The sequence below is a fragment of the Mycteria americana genome, chromosome 4 (genome assembly GCF_035582795.1).
Source record: "Mycteria americana isolate JAX WOST 10 ecotype Jacksonville Zoo and Gardens chromosome 4, USCA_MyAme_1.0, whole genome shotgun sequence".
In the NCBI taxonomy this organism is placed as follows: Eukaryota; Metazoa; Chordata; class Aves; order Ciconiiformes; family Ciconiidae; genus Mycteria; species Mycteria americana.
In genome coordinates this window covers 61,672,219-61,686,914 of record NC_134368.1, presented here as the reverse complement: position 1 = coordinate 61,686,914, position 14,696 = coordinate 61,672,219, and the positions used below count along the sequence as shown (strand labels likewise).

Genomic DNA, 14,696 nt, shown 5'->3' with positions numbered 1-14,696 from the left:
GTGCAGGTACCCACATTAATTAGTTTTTCTGCAACATTCAATAGCGAAGTCGAATTCTGCCATTTAAACACAATTGAACATACAAAAATCTGCAATTTAGCCAAAATCTGAGAACATGTACCTGTCCCCAGCCATGTTTAGAGATGACGTGGAGAATTTACTTTCACACATAGGGCTGAACCCCTCTTCTGCTGGAGTTGGTTGACGGCTATCTGATCTACCACAGATCACCTTTACCTGCTAATTATGTACTCATCTAACACCTACACACAGCTGAGAAACAGAAAAGGCCATGACGATGTTCAACAAAAAACAAGCCTTTTTTTTTTTTTTAAATAATGTTTCTTTGCATTTAGTAGCAACCAGCTACACCAAGTCTTGTCATCCCTATTCTTTCTGACTGCTAAGGGGAAGGCCAGAAACTAAGTTAAACATCATGGTTCTGAACTTGATGGAAATTTCACCCCTCATTTCATCAGGACCAACATTTCATTCCTGAACTACCATCTTCCTTCACAATTTGTTTAAAGGCTTTGGTATGTTAGTTCTTTCACAATGGAACTCTTCCTACATACACATTGCAAAGTTTATTTATCCTCACCAGTTACAAACAACCATAGGTAGATTTATTTCCAATATTACTTTTAGTGTCCTGTAATCCCCCTAGCCATCTGCTAAAGTTGGCTCAAAGTTAATCCATGCTCCCAATGAAAAATTTAAATATTATTTCAGAGGCAGCTGAGAGTAGTCTCTCCCCTGGCAGCAGCCCATGAAAAGTCCAGTGCTGTAAACCATAAAAAGCAGGCTTTTCCGCCATGACCTCCAGGTGACACCCATCACAGTAATGATACACTTTTGTACCAGCATGCTCATCATTTGAATGTCTCCCCTCAAGCAAACTCTAAAGGAAAAGATCCTTTTAATCCATTCAGTCTGGTTCCCCCCATGATCATACACCAAGCAAAGACTCAGCGGCATGCGCTGACCTAAAAGCAAGTAGGGAGACTTCCTCTTCAAGGTACTGCTTTTCCCCCCCCTCTCACTGGGGCAAGTTCTCTGGCTGAGGCTGCTACAGAGCAGACTGAGAACAACTGGAGTGGAAGGGGAAGAGTACCGCAACAGAGCATATCCAGATACCCTGCTGAGATATCCAAAGGATGCTGGGAGGAATTAGGGAACAGCCTGCAGAAACTCCTCAGCCAGCCCCCCGACGAATCTTCCAGGAGAGGCAGAGGATCACCGGTCTGCCTTTGTACTTCCAAGGTTACCTGTCTGTCCGGCACTCAGGATGCCAGGTAAGGTGCACAGTCCTAGGAAGTGGATGTATTGAAATATTTCTTCAAAAATGTATTGCCAGTATTGGTTTGTGGGGGGAAATGTTTCAACACTGGCTGATGCAAATGGTTGCGCTGAAATAATGATATCTACTTATTTCTGTTCATGTTATTGGGGGGAGGTGTAAAATAAACTATGTAAGGTAACCATCAATATCTCCAGGATCCCATTATGATTTACTATTAGCTACTGAAATGTGGATTGAGTTTGCCTGATTTCATAGTTACCACCATGGTGAAAAGCTAATGCAATATTTTTAATACCAAGAGCAAAGTTTGACATGGTTATATTGCTCTGACACATCCTGCATTTACTGCAGAACAGTATCCATCCTGAAATCTTCAGTGACACGCCACCTGAAGTATATGTGAGATTCTCTACATCTTTTTTTTTCTTGTTAGTAAGGGCTTATGATTTAACATATTTGGACTAACTGGGAAAATAAGAGTGATTTTTTTTGACCCAAGATGACTATTTAAGAGATGCAAATCTGTACACAAACGCCTACATGCTTGTCTATAGTACAACAGCATGTATGTTCAGAGCGTGTCCCTTATCAAGCTGATGGCCCTTTTTTAGCGCTTGATAATGACAATCCCTTTACTTAGGGTTGCAAAGTAGTTTTTACCCTACCTACACTCACATCTCTTTAGATGCAGAAGCACAGACAGAGTAGAGAAAATGAAAGTCATGCAGTGCTAAAGGTAGATATAATCAAAAGACCAAAATAGCATGGTGGTTCACAAACACAGGAACAACCAGGTACCACAGAAAACAGGAACTCCAAGAAACAAAAAGTAGACTAATAATCTTAATATTAACTCTTCCGCAGCACTAGAAATTATTCAATGCATTGCTTTGTTGTATCTAGCAGGAGAACACCTGCAAGCTTAATAAAAGGATATAAATAAAGGAATGTAACAGGGAGCTTTATGTAAAACCTTTTTTTCCCCCTAAACAATCCCTCCTTCTGAAATTCAATAACTAACATACTGGAATAACAAAAACTAACAGGGCAGAGCAATAATATGCAGCCGATCTGAAGAGACTTATGTGAGACTGATGAGGTGTATTACCACTTTTGAGAGACCAGACGCCCAAGAGAAAAACATATTCATGGTTGTGAAACAATAAAGTGCTCCTGGGCAACTACTATTACTACATTTCCATAGACCAAAAAGCCCAATTCATAAGGTGCAGTTCAAAAATTTCCCATGACATCCAGCCCCATACCACAGCAAGCATTCACAGCCTTCATTAACTTGCCAGGGACAGATGGTTTAATGAGGACATTTACCTTAATGCAACACTCCAGTGCTCAGAGGCTGGGGTCCAGAGGCTGAATGCTACAGAAATTTTACACTAGTAATTTGACAGAAACCACCAGAAAGACTAGTTAGGAGCTAGCAGGGTAAAGAGCAAGGATCACCTGCAGGATAATCTAGGGAATGCTGCTCACCCTAATTTGTATGACCTATCAGACTTCAGAAGTTATTTCTTAATTTTTGTAACTGTGTTTTAAACCCCTGCCTCAAAAAAAAAACCAACAACCAAACCAAACAACAAAACAGGTAAGTAAACTGAAAATTAGAACAGAGTTTCTGCTTTACAGAAGTTGCCTTCCCAATTCAGTGTCCCATACCCCGAGAACTGTAGCTGTTACCAGGGGCACATGAGAACAGAAAAACCTTTCCCATCACTCTGGCATGACTGCAGTAAGGAACTGTTACAAGAGTCAGACAATCATATTTACCTTGGCATGGTGTTGATTCACAAAGACTACTATACATAATTTAAAGACAAAGCACGTAAAATACCACTTCAAATGCAAGAAGTCCAGTTAATAAGGTCAGACTACCATCAAGCTCCATGATCTTCTCCCTGTAGCAAGTAAACTGGCAGGATCAAAATTCAATGCAAATAGGCACTTCAAGAGAATGGTGTTCAGAAGATTGGAGTCTTTACACATGTTCATCTCACGCTATTTTCCACTTCTATGCCTTTTAGGGAGAGCAAGATTTTAAAGTGACATTTACAATATATTTTCCCTCCATTATGTACCTCCTTTAAATTGTTTGACAAATTGTTGACAAATGTTTAAAACATTTAAATTAGTTAGTTTTCTAGTTCCATGCTGGATTAGGATACTAGAAAACAAAGCCTATATATCTTTTTGCCTGTAAAGAATTATTTACTGAACTTTTTTTGCATAAACTGCCTGCAAAATACATACTTGCTTTTTAACAATCTTTAACACACTGAAAACTAACATACGATGACACAGTCTTTTCTTAGCAGTTCTTTCAACATTTTGTGGGAACTAAAAAGATCATCACAAACTGACACTTCCTCCTTTCCAACAGGAATTTAGAGTGTATTGGACAGAACTCAGAGGAACTATGCTCTTCTTTTATGATGATAAGAAAGCCCCAACAGTGAGTAATGCGCTATCTTTGTAACTACCCATCTGATTAAGTGCATCAGTTATTTTCATCAAGTAATCCTTATATACTCCAGACACCTCTTGGCACCGTTTCCTCTCTCATCTGCATAGTCCAAAAAAAAAATTCTGAATATTGTAACAGAAAGGCTGAGATCAAAAAAAGCCAGAGTGAAACAAACTATAGCATATTAATTTGCCTCATCAAAATGAAACAGGAGTATGTATTTGGCATCTGAGCTACAAATGTATCCACATTGCTCCATAATTTTACCGAGTGCTTTTTCCTCAGCTGTGCACAAGGGTAAAATTACCATGATGTGTAACATGACTTTCCTTTACGCAGCTGAGGAGAAAGTGCTTGGTATTATTACAGCATACTCTGGCTGAGGGTTTAGTGGGGAGTCACAAAGCAAATACTCAGTGAATTCTTGTGGATTTAATCTGTTTGTGATTATGAAGATTAGGATGGGAAAAATCCAGGAGGTACCTTGTTGGTGGGAAAAGCTTCTGCAAGCAGAAGCAAAGGACTGAGCTTTGGCACCTCTGTCAGTTAAACTTAACCCAAGTTCTAGCAAAAAAAAAGTTTCAATCTATTTTCTTCTAAACAAATTCCTTTGGAGAACAGCTAGATTTTTGGTGGAAATTACAACTTGTGCTATTTCTCTTTTTTCCCCCTCTTTAGTACTCACAGAAATTAGATATATCAGCTTTGACCTCAGCAACCAATGTTTATCCAGATGAAAACGGCTCTGCACTGTTCATCCTGATGCTGTCAAATGGGGAACTAGAACTGAAGGTATAAAGAGGAAAGCTGTGACTCGTAAGCCACTTGGTACTTTACTCCATCTCCCACAGATATTCAGAGCTTCATTTTGGTGTGGAAGTAGAGCTGCCTTCTTGACATCTAAGTGTACAGCCTGCAGCCAGGCAGCACCAAAAGGCAGTCAGAGAGGCAGGCAGAGCAAAGGAACCTAACACCGGGGAAACTGCCCCTCGAGGCATTAGAAGTTTTTCTCAGGAGTATCTAGGAATATGAAATGAGCAAAGAACTGAACAAGAAAATATACAAAAGAAACCAGGAAGTACCACACTGACAGGCCCACATCACCTGTAAAACCAAGAAGGGGATAAAATATCTGACCACCCCACCACTCAGAAGCCATAGAGAGTGTAGTGCTCAGGGACTATCTAGAAGGTTTTATACTTGAGACTGACCTATCTCCTTAGCTTGGCCTTCTCCTTGGATCCACATAACCTTCTCCTTTTACTCCAACAGAGCATATGATTTTTTTACCTTCCCACCTCTGTCCTCTCCCTCTAATTGAACATGGAGTACTGGGGAAGTGCAGGGTTTCAGGGTGTGATGTAGCTTGGCAGGGAGCTCATTTCCAGGCATGGTACTTCTAAAAGGGTCAGAGTTATTTGAGGCTTCCACATGAAATATACTTTTTTTTTTGTTGCCGTAGTTGTTCTTACACTGTCATTTTCTGTTCTCTCAGGCTAATGACTGTGAATGTGGGAAAGAATGGAAGGGTTTTATTCTCACTGTAACAAAGGTATGGAAGAGTTTTATATCTCACTTCATGTCAAAAGTGCCTATAAGATGGTTTTGCTTTCACGCATGCCAGAAGCTGGCTGCCACAGGCACAAAGCCTCACTTCTAAGGTGTTTGCACACACTAAACTGTTGAGGGTTTTTGTTGGTTTTGCTTTGTTTTTCCCAAGGAGAGCAAAATTCAGGCTGATTTAACCCCAGCTCATCTGCAATACACACTCTGCCATGGTATCTAGTCAGAAGCAGTTCCCAATCCACTGTTTGCTGTCCAGGAAGGAAAAGACTTCTAGCACAAGTCCATCCCCTGCAGCTGTGAAAAAGGGAGCCTGCTCTAAGAGAGACAACTCTCTAGGTCTTTATCATGGGATAAAGACATAACCAAAGAAATGGCCAAACTGTGCACCTGAGAGAACCCCTTAGCCCTGTGTTTTATTCTACTATTCTTCTTAGCTAAATGCACTTTGAAAATAGCAAGACCCTCTTTGATAATGACCAGTGGAAAAATAAAGGAAGTTTGTTCACAAATGACTTTACATTGGCCTAGCTGAATCACTTAAAAAGCTGAGGATGGCTGAAGTAGGTTAAATTACATTTACACAGCCTTTTGCAGTATGGCAACTGCAAAACATCGTCATGGATTCTTACGTCATTCCCACTTCTGTCAAGGCACATTTCTTCCCAATCAGGACACAGATATCTTTATTTCACTATTCTAACAAAAACACATGTGCAGCATTTTATTCAAAGCAGAGGCACATCCAAACCTTCCAGATTATTACAGCTGCTTAAACCAAGCAGGTAAGAAAGATTTCTGCACAGCAGTTGCAGAAATCTCTGCAAATCAGTCTGCACTCAGAATAGCTGTGATGCACACAGAGAAATGATTGCTCACAATGTTTGTCCACTTTTTCATTTTCTTTTCAATTATGCTGTTGATTTTCAGCTGTCAGTTCCACCAGATGCGTCCTTACTACCTGGGCAACTTACAAGAATGCATGAAGTGCTAGAGAAGGAAAAGAAAAGAAGAATTGCACTTAACGACTGTTCCAGTACATCCTTGAACAGAAAAAGCCCTCCTAGCAGTACCTTGACCACTATGCCAGTGTAAGCTCTGACTGAACTATGCAAACCCCAACCTGACTAAAGAGCCTTTCCTTCTTCTCTCAAAGTATTATTTCCATGCAGAGGTTCAAAATTCAGCTGTTGTACAAGGGTTGTATAATATTCAACAAACAAAATCTACCTGAAAGCCTCTATAGAGATTTCCTAAGGGAAAGATTGCTCCTGCAGCTTTCGTACAATGCCTTTTGTTTTGAAAAGGCTGAGTGCAGCATACTGCTATGCTTAAACTTTTCAGAAAGCCACATGTTGGGCTGCTGTATCTGCCCTTCTGAGAAAATGCTGATTACCATTGAGAAATTCAAGGTAAGTCCAGGTTACTCTTCTCACATTCTTTCCAAGGGTCCAGAAGGCGTCATACCTGTACGAAAGCTTCACTTCCTCTCTGAGAATGCCACAGCACTGCTGTCCTGAATTATGCTCCTATAGTAGCATTAATCAGCAAGAGTCCTTCAGATGTCATGCCTCTTGGCAGCCATGGCTAGTTATGCTGGATAAGCCTAGCATTGCGAAGAGGTGTTAGCCCAGTAGACCACGTCTCTTCACGCAGCTCAGAATGACTTGGCCTTGCCAGTGTAACTCGCATGCATGCTGATTCTCTCCTCCCTTCTGTGCAGGTGCTTCTATGCAGTATCTCGGCAAGAAGCAATAGAGATGTTAGAAAAGAACCCTTCATGTGGGAATTTGATCCTGCGTCCCGGCAGCGACAGCAAGAACTATGCAATCACTATCCGACACGAGCTGGTGTAGGTTGATTCCACAATATATTATCCCATTCTTAACTAGTATGCACTGTATTAAAAGCTGAATTCTTAATACCCAGAGTTGACACATGAAACATATGCCTTGCCTTCAGGCTATTTTGAGAAAGGCAAACAAGGCAGCAGGGGCAGGCCTGAGACTGATTTTCTTGGTTCTCTCCCCTCCAAAGCCAGTTAGTTTAAACAAAGAAGCAATAGAGATCAGCCAGCAAAAGCCCATTTCCTTGGGTAAATGGGCCTCCCCTGTCTGCCATGAAACCCCACTCAGTTTAAGAAATCATCATGCAGAATAAAAATGGAACAAGCCATACCCTTTTGTAAAATGAACAATGAAAAACGAGAGACACCAGTATTTTCAAAAAGTGACTTGGTCTAAAAACACACCACATTTCAACTGCATGTTTTAGCTTTTGCAGAGCTTCAGAACAAGAGGCATCTGAAACACCAGGAATGACATTTGCAATTCTCAGTGTTTCTAAACTGAAACAGGAAAAAACAAACCCTGCCACACACCTTCAGTAGGCTCTAGGGATATTACAAAGCACACCCATTGCTCCTGCAAAGGAGTTTATAATGACAACGATACATCAAAAAGTATTTCATTTTGGGCAGCATATCAACTTTCATTTTCTTTCAGTGCCCCACACTTAAAGCACTATAAAGTGAGGTCCAAAGGAGCAAGTTACGTTATCGAATTGGAAAGACAGGTAAGTGAGCAATTCCCTTGTTGAAGATTCTTAAGCAGGTGTAAGAAATACTTTGCAGAAAATTAGAAAAGCTCTAATAAATTCCTAACTATGCAGAGTTCACCTCTCTTGTTAGTCCAACTAACCTAATCTCAAAGAACAAGTTATCTTTTAAGAACTAGAAAAGTAGGAAAAAAATCCCCACATCAGCATCTTCTCTCTAACAAAAATAAAATCAAACCACTCAAAACACCCCAAGATTGTCGTGTTGTGTCGTGTCCCCCCCTCCCCCCCAACCCCCAGGCTTCAGTACTAGGTCCGAAAACTGAGCTCTCATTGCAGTTAGGGGAAGTTCAAAATGCACTCCATGTAACTTTGACAAAATTAACTTAGTTGAGGTGTGAGCAAGGCTGTATGGACCCTGTCATTTGGTTTAAACCAGTTTTCTTCCACTTTTCTTAAGACATGTTTAACTCATGGCCTGAGAATCACCCTGTTGGTTTGAAAAAGCATCTGCTGTGATACCCTCTGCTGAAAGAACATCAGCAGTCATTGAAGAGCACAACGGTACAGAGAGCGCTCTCCCTTTTGGTTTGTTTACTCATTTGATGGAAGGGAAGGAGTTATATGTTCAAGGGTCAAAACATTACCACAGATTTCAGAGGGCTGTCCTAGACCTCACTGCATCCAAATGCTGGATGTAAATCCAGTATCAATTGTTTGAGAAACATTGTTAGGGATCCCAGCCTGCCAGCATGTTTTTGAAAATGTATTCTCAACACACTCAGCATGTTTTATTTGATGGGTTTTTTTGTTTGAGGTTGTTTTTTTTTTTTTCCCCTGGTGAAACAGGTGATACTCCCAAGCCTTCAGGATGTTGTCAGTTACTTTGTGACCCAAACCCAAGGGAACCTGAAGCCATTTGTCATACAGACACGCACTGCAGAGGACCCAGTGTTCTGAAAGCAAGCTGGCTGCTGAAGGCACACACAGGAACGGTCCTGCTAAAAGAAAGAGGCATGAGAAGCAATACAGGAAGTCCGCAGTATTGAAGATAAACAGAAGGCATTCCCCAAGCTACTCTTTCTCAATTTCTAGAACAGCTCTGTTGGCCCTAAACCAAGAATGTGATGCAGCTTCTCCCAGAGAAACTTCTGATATTTGGGGAGGGCAAATAACCCCAATTCCTGTAGAAGATTAACGTGGAAAAAGAAGAAAAGACAAGAGTGGGAAAGAGACGACACACTGCCCCTGCAAAATGCAATGGAAAAATATTGTATTGAAATTAGGCAGACAGTGTTTGTGGGCTCAATGCTGCTGGCTCACAGTGCAATAAACCCTTTGTGTTAAAAACACCATTTCTTGTCTACTCACTTGTAACAGGATCAGTGTCATTTATGATGTCCCACAGAGACAGCAGGGATGCCTCACCTCTGCTGGGGCTTTGAGCACTGCCAGGGAGGTGCAATACGGACCAAGAAGCAGAAAATACAAGACTGGGTAGCTTAAACTGGGGGTTCCTCATTCTCTGCAAGCTCATGCAACCCTTACAGGACCTGGAACATCCCAAGTAAGGTGGCTGGGGCATATCCCATGTTATGTGAGTGAGGGAGGGCATAAATTCAAGCAAACTGAGACATCTCCTGCCCAGCTGAACATTCCCACCCCTTCTACATGCCAGCAGGGGTGTTCATCAGACCCTGATGTGAGCTACTTCAGGAAACTAAACAAAAATAAGTTAGTGTCCCTGTTGGTTAAGCTCTCTGAACTACCTTCTCCATGGGCTGAGACAAGCCCCAGTGAGTGCACAAGGAGGACAAGACTGCAAAGCTGGTGATGAGGGAAAGCAGCAGGGCATGCGAGAGTCCTGCTGATCATACTGAACAGTTGTGGAACCCCACCAAGCCTTAGGCACAGCATCCATCTTCTTGGAAACTGGGGATCCAGCCTTCAAAACAAGCAACTGAAGTGATCAGCAGTAAGATCCAAGTTTAGTATTTTTAGCTTCTAAGTTCTGCCAGGCAGCTGGACTGAATAAAGTGCTTACAGGATGGGTACCCACTGCTGAGCTACACTCCTTCATAGTTAGTGGAGATGACTAGCTACAAAGCCTGGCTTTTTTCTTCAAAAAAACCCCCAACCAAATAAACCACACCTCCTATCTGATAGTGGTCAAGGAGCATTCACACAGCTCAGCTAAAGAGAGCTGTGATCTAGGTACTGAAGCAGCTAGCGCCTTCACTACACGCACAGGGAGCACTCTAGGTAGAGTTGCTCTTATTTCCAGACCAAGATTGATCATCATGGTCCTTTGATATCAGCTGGGAATCACAAATTAATTATTACTTGTTTCAAGGATTATGGAAGTCAGTCAAGGCTTGGGAAGGTTATTTTAAAAGAATGCCCATGTGTTTCTAAATAATAGATTACGTGTGACCACATGAAGGTGCACCCACTGTATTTATAAAAGTAAAACATAACATGAGACATTAGCACTTCCTTTTCATGAAAATACTTAAGATCACTTTGTGAAGATGGTGCTGCTCAGTATGCATCAGGTTAGAGTTGCAGCTTTTCCTCAGTATGAAATTGAAACTTGTGTGTTGCTGTGAGAAGTGGGAACTTAAGCGAGATACAGTGAAGAAGTATTTTGCCATGCAAAATGATTCACTTACTAGCAAGACAGTTCTGCTGGTGTTATCAATGCTGTAACTCATGATATCTTTAAGCTTGAGCCTCAATAAGCTTTCTGCAGCATGGATAAACACCCATGCTAGCTACTTCACTGACCACACAGAAGATAACCAAAAGACACACGTTTACTAAAATAAACTCTCAAAAGCTATCTGGTCAAAACTTACCAATCTTTGGACAAAGGTTTAAATTGCTGCACTGTGCTGCAGCAGAGTATGTTTACTGTAATTGCAAAACAGGAGATAATGAACAGGGGTGGATAAACATTTCAAGCTAATAAGCCAGTTGCATTTGGCTGAAATTCTGCTCCTTTCTTCAAACAATTGGCCTACAGCCACATTGTTTCAAAGACACAGGGAAAGATTGAGAACATGAACTTACCTAAAGCCTTTAGTTATGTTTGATACAAGTCAGACAGATATACAAACTCTCTGCCTAGCTCAAACCCGCATTGTTTCAGGATGTGAGATGCCATGATGAGGTGACAGGGTTTCTGCATTCAGAGGCCCAGCTGGTGCCAGAGTTGTTCTTTCTATGTAGTCATTATTCTTGAGTAGAATTTTCTTTTTTAAATAGACATTCACATATTCACCATATGGTGGGAAAAAAGCTAAAAATGTGTACTTTTTACTCCTTGTATAGGTAAATAAAGTCCTAAATCCTTCAGATCCACCAAAACAGTCTTGTTAACAGTAGCATGATATTCACACAGAATCCTCTCTACTCCTAGCATTAAAGAAACGTGGAGATTAACCACAGAGAACAGTTGAGCTGGGTGCTAAATGTCTCGTGTTTTGCATGCACAAACATTCCTGCAATGATTAAGAATGCAAGAAATTAATGGAAAGCTAGTGTAAATATGAGCAAACTCTGTAAGAAAGCATTTGATTGAGAACAATCTTTAATACTGATATAAAACTTCATCTCTGCAGGTCAACTGTTCTTTCAAAGAATAACATTTTGAAGGAAAGCTATTCAAAGTGTTCTAGTGGAAAGATAGTTCTTCATTGCTGCAAGGAGATGGCTAGCTCTAGCTGCTCCACAGGAATAGAGCATCAAACAGTCCTAGACGCACACAAGCTTTCATTACAATGAAAAAAAAAAAAAGAAAAAAAGCAGTTCTTGGATTCCAGGTACGAGCTACGAGCCTCTGCACTGCTAGTCCTGGTAGTGACAGTGCTGGAGATCTGGAAGACCAGCACCCTGAAATTCACTTGCCCAGTTTGATTGAGCCCTTTTAGTGTGATCATGCTGAGCACCTGCTGAGACTTTTGATAAAAAGCAGCAACAGATTGAGAAATGGGCTATATCAAACACAAATTCACACTGAATCGGCTCACTCCACTCTGCACAACCTTCAATATAAATACATTCACTCTCCATATCAGCAATTCAGAGTTTTAAAACATGAAAAACAATTTTAATGAGCCACGTGACATGCACAGTTCTTCCATATAAAGTCCTCTTTAGGTTATTACTTGTAAGATTTCACCTAGGTTAACTTATATCCAGAAAATTTTAAAGGTCTGCTAATAAATATCTAGAGCCATTGTGCATTTTCAGTTTTTCTATCAGCAACTGTTTAACTGAGCAGAACCCACCCACAGAACAGACGTCCATCCAACAGATACACACAATAAGAGCAGTATAGAGATACAGCCATGTCTGTAAATTCTGGCCCCGATCCCCGCCAACCTCAACCTGGACTTTTTGGCAAGGGTCTCACAAAGCTGTATGCATTGTCATTAATAAAAGCTATTCCATTAATTATATCTGAAAATTTACTTTAAACCCTGAGGACTGTCAGATGGTATTCTAGCAAAGTACTGAGACTTTACTTTTGAAAGCATAAGCATGATGTTAACACCACACTAACATACCAGAATGTACTTACTCAAAGTTTCATTTGTTTCCCAGTCTCCAACTGTGAGAGGTGACAGTGCTTTCGATTTGACCTAAACCTGGAAGTGATCCTTAGCACTAATTAGTGATTTCAGGTAAGAGTTCAGATTCGAATACTGCCACAGTGAAATACATTTTAGTTGTTAATTAGAAGTGGAAACTTACTGTCTGCTTGTGCAGACACTAAGTGTACTTGTACACTCTAAATGTAGTCATCTCTTCTGTTTCAAAAAGTTTCTCTAAAAGAAGTTCTTAAAAAAATGAAATAAGTTAGGTAGTTTAAAAAGCAGTATTATTAATCTAGAAAATTATATCTATAAACTAGAGTGACTGTAAAACTATATACAGCTTCCAGAAGATATTGCACACATAAGACTGAATCCCAAATATTGGAATAATTGTGTTGATTCCAGCTATTCAGTTCCATACATCTTGGTGTTCAAGTTCCCAGCCTAATAGCTGTTATTCGTGACTACAACTAACTGAGAAGGGAAAGAAGGAGAGGTAAAATTCCTGACCAATAACGTTGACTAAACGTGAAGACATCCCTAAAGCTTAATAAATTATGATCGAGGATAAATGGCTAAGTAGTCAATAGCTTTTGCAACCGCTGCAGGAGATAATGTGCAATCACAGTCTCTAAAGCTTAAACACATTAAAAGGTTCATAGGTTTTTATTCTAACCTCACTTCACTCTGTCATCACTGGGAGAAAAAAAGAACTACCAGCTCAGCTATCCAGTGTTCAAATGACAGAGAAAATAAGGTGGTGTCACAGATGTTTCTGTAACGCACCTCTGCCTCACCACAGCAGCAAAGCTAGTCCCTAGTTATTTCTGATTAAGCAGATTCTTTATACTTGGATATCCTAGTAACTGACTGATAATGATAAAAACCTCAGTGTTCAGTGCAGCTCAGACTTGTGCTGTGGACAGGTATACAGCATAACAATTTGCTATAAGGAAATGGTACCAAAAGGAGCAGCTGAGGAAACAGTGTTTGCTGCAACAAACATCCAGAGCCATTTGCCTTTTCCTCCTTTCAAAGTCATAATTTGCTACAGTGTTTTTAATTTTGTGAGGGCAGAAAGGCTCAACCACACCAAACATTTTCTCTTTCTTGAGGACAAAGTTTTATTGTTGAAAGTGTTAACTCAGCTCTCCGACAGGTTTCCACTTTCCCCATACTGCAGTATTCCCCAAAGAGCAGTCTTAGTGCAGATAATCAACAGTTCCAGCTCTCTTGACTTCAGGGGAGCTGTGACCATTTACACCTGCCTCCCTATGCTTCCATGTGGAGAATGACATAAGATAGCTGCTCTGACACACAGCATCACTAACCGTTCAGAAGAGAGCACCAACACCACCATAAAGCAGTTCATGTGCTTTTAAGTGGGAGTTTAAACCTTTTGGATGGATTAAATCTCATGTGTAGATGGCAAGAATGAAATTCTTGTCTGACAATTAAGTAACATATGAAATGGATTTGAGATGTTCTTACAACACCGGGAGTACCATAAAATGGCAGTTTCCCCATTTTTTGCACTCTTCTCTAAGCAGCGCCTAATTTGCCAATGGGGACCATTTGTTAGGTTCACCATTCTTCTTGCTTTCTTCAGCTCCCCACAAATTAATACAAATCTTGTCTTTAAGGTAAAGACTGTACTGGACATTCCATCTCATGGAGTGACCAATCCTCCTTTGGGCAAACACGTTTGAAGAAAACGGGAGCGGATGAAACATAAATCCAGTTTGTCTCCAGTGCAAAGCCACTGATTTTCACCATTTGTTTTAATTAAGGCTTCACCAAAAAGAAATATATAGTACCATCTTTAATAGCTGAGAAATAGCACACTCCTTTCAGAACAAATGGTCCGGGAGTGACTTTTGTGTCTCTAGTGTCAATTGTCTTCCTGAACAAAGTAGTATCTCACTGGTGGCCCTGGCAAGTCTTCCTCTCCATCAGTCTCTGGAGCAAACGACACTGTCAAATCCACATACTTCTTATCAACTGATGGTTTCACAAGCTTTTGCATCCTACAAGGAAATGAAGAACAGTTTGTTAACATACCAGAAGGAGGATTTGCAGTGGGAATTCAGCACCAGACTAAGATGAATTTCACTGCCAGCAATGAAACCCAACATTCTAGAAACCAGATTAAAATGGAGAATAAGCTGCTTTTTAAATTTTGACACAAAAGCTG

At 40.6% G+C, this 14,696-nt stretch overlaps 2 protein-coding genes across 2 annotated transcripts in view; one reads left to right on the top strand and one right to left on the bottom strand.

Moving 5' to 3' along the window:
* The first annotated feature begins 1,157 nt into the window (after positions 1-1,157).
* Positions 1,158-8,861, top strand: STAP1 (signal transducing adaptor family member 1). Its single transcript, XM_075500513.1, has 8 exons — positions 1,158-1,295; positions 3,699-3,770; positions 4,461-4,574; positions 5,278-5,334; positions 6,276-6,436; positions 7,069-7,197; positions 7,850-7,919; positions 8,751-8,861. Exons 1-8 carry the CDS (start codon positions 1,158-1,160, stop codon positions 8,859-8,861), a joined length of 852 nt encoding a protein of 283 aa, XP_075356628.1.
* A 5,377-nt stretch (positions 8,862-14,238) lies between these two features.
* UBA6 (ubiquitin like modifier activating enzyme 6) overlaps positions 14,239-14,696 on the bottom strand; it is a 31,561-nt gene continuing 31,103 nt past the window's right edge. Inside the window, exon 34 of the mRNA XM_075500794.1 lies at positions 14,239-14,529. Coding sequence (XP_075356909.1) covers positions 14,394-14,529 — 136 coding nt within the window. The 3' untranslated portion in view covers positions 14,239-14,393. The remainder of the gene's footprint in view (positions 14,530-14,696) is intronic.

Coding starts and splice junctions, on each gene's coding strand:
- STAP1 (XM_075500513.1), top strand. CDS start 1,158: ATGCTGGGAGGAATTAGGGAACAGCCTGCAGAAACTCCTCAGCCAGCC. Junction 3,771..4,460: donor ATGATAAGAAAGCCCCAACA/GTGAGTAATGCG, acceptor CCCCCTCTTTAG/TACTCACAGAAATTAGATAT. Junction 4,575..5,277: donor ATGGGGAACTAGAACTGAAG/GTATAAAGAGGA, acceptor CTGTTCTCTCAG/GCTAATGACTGTGAATGTGG.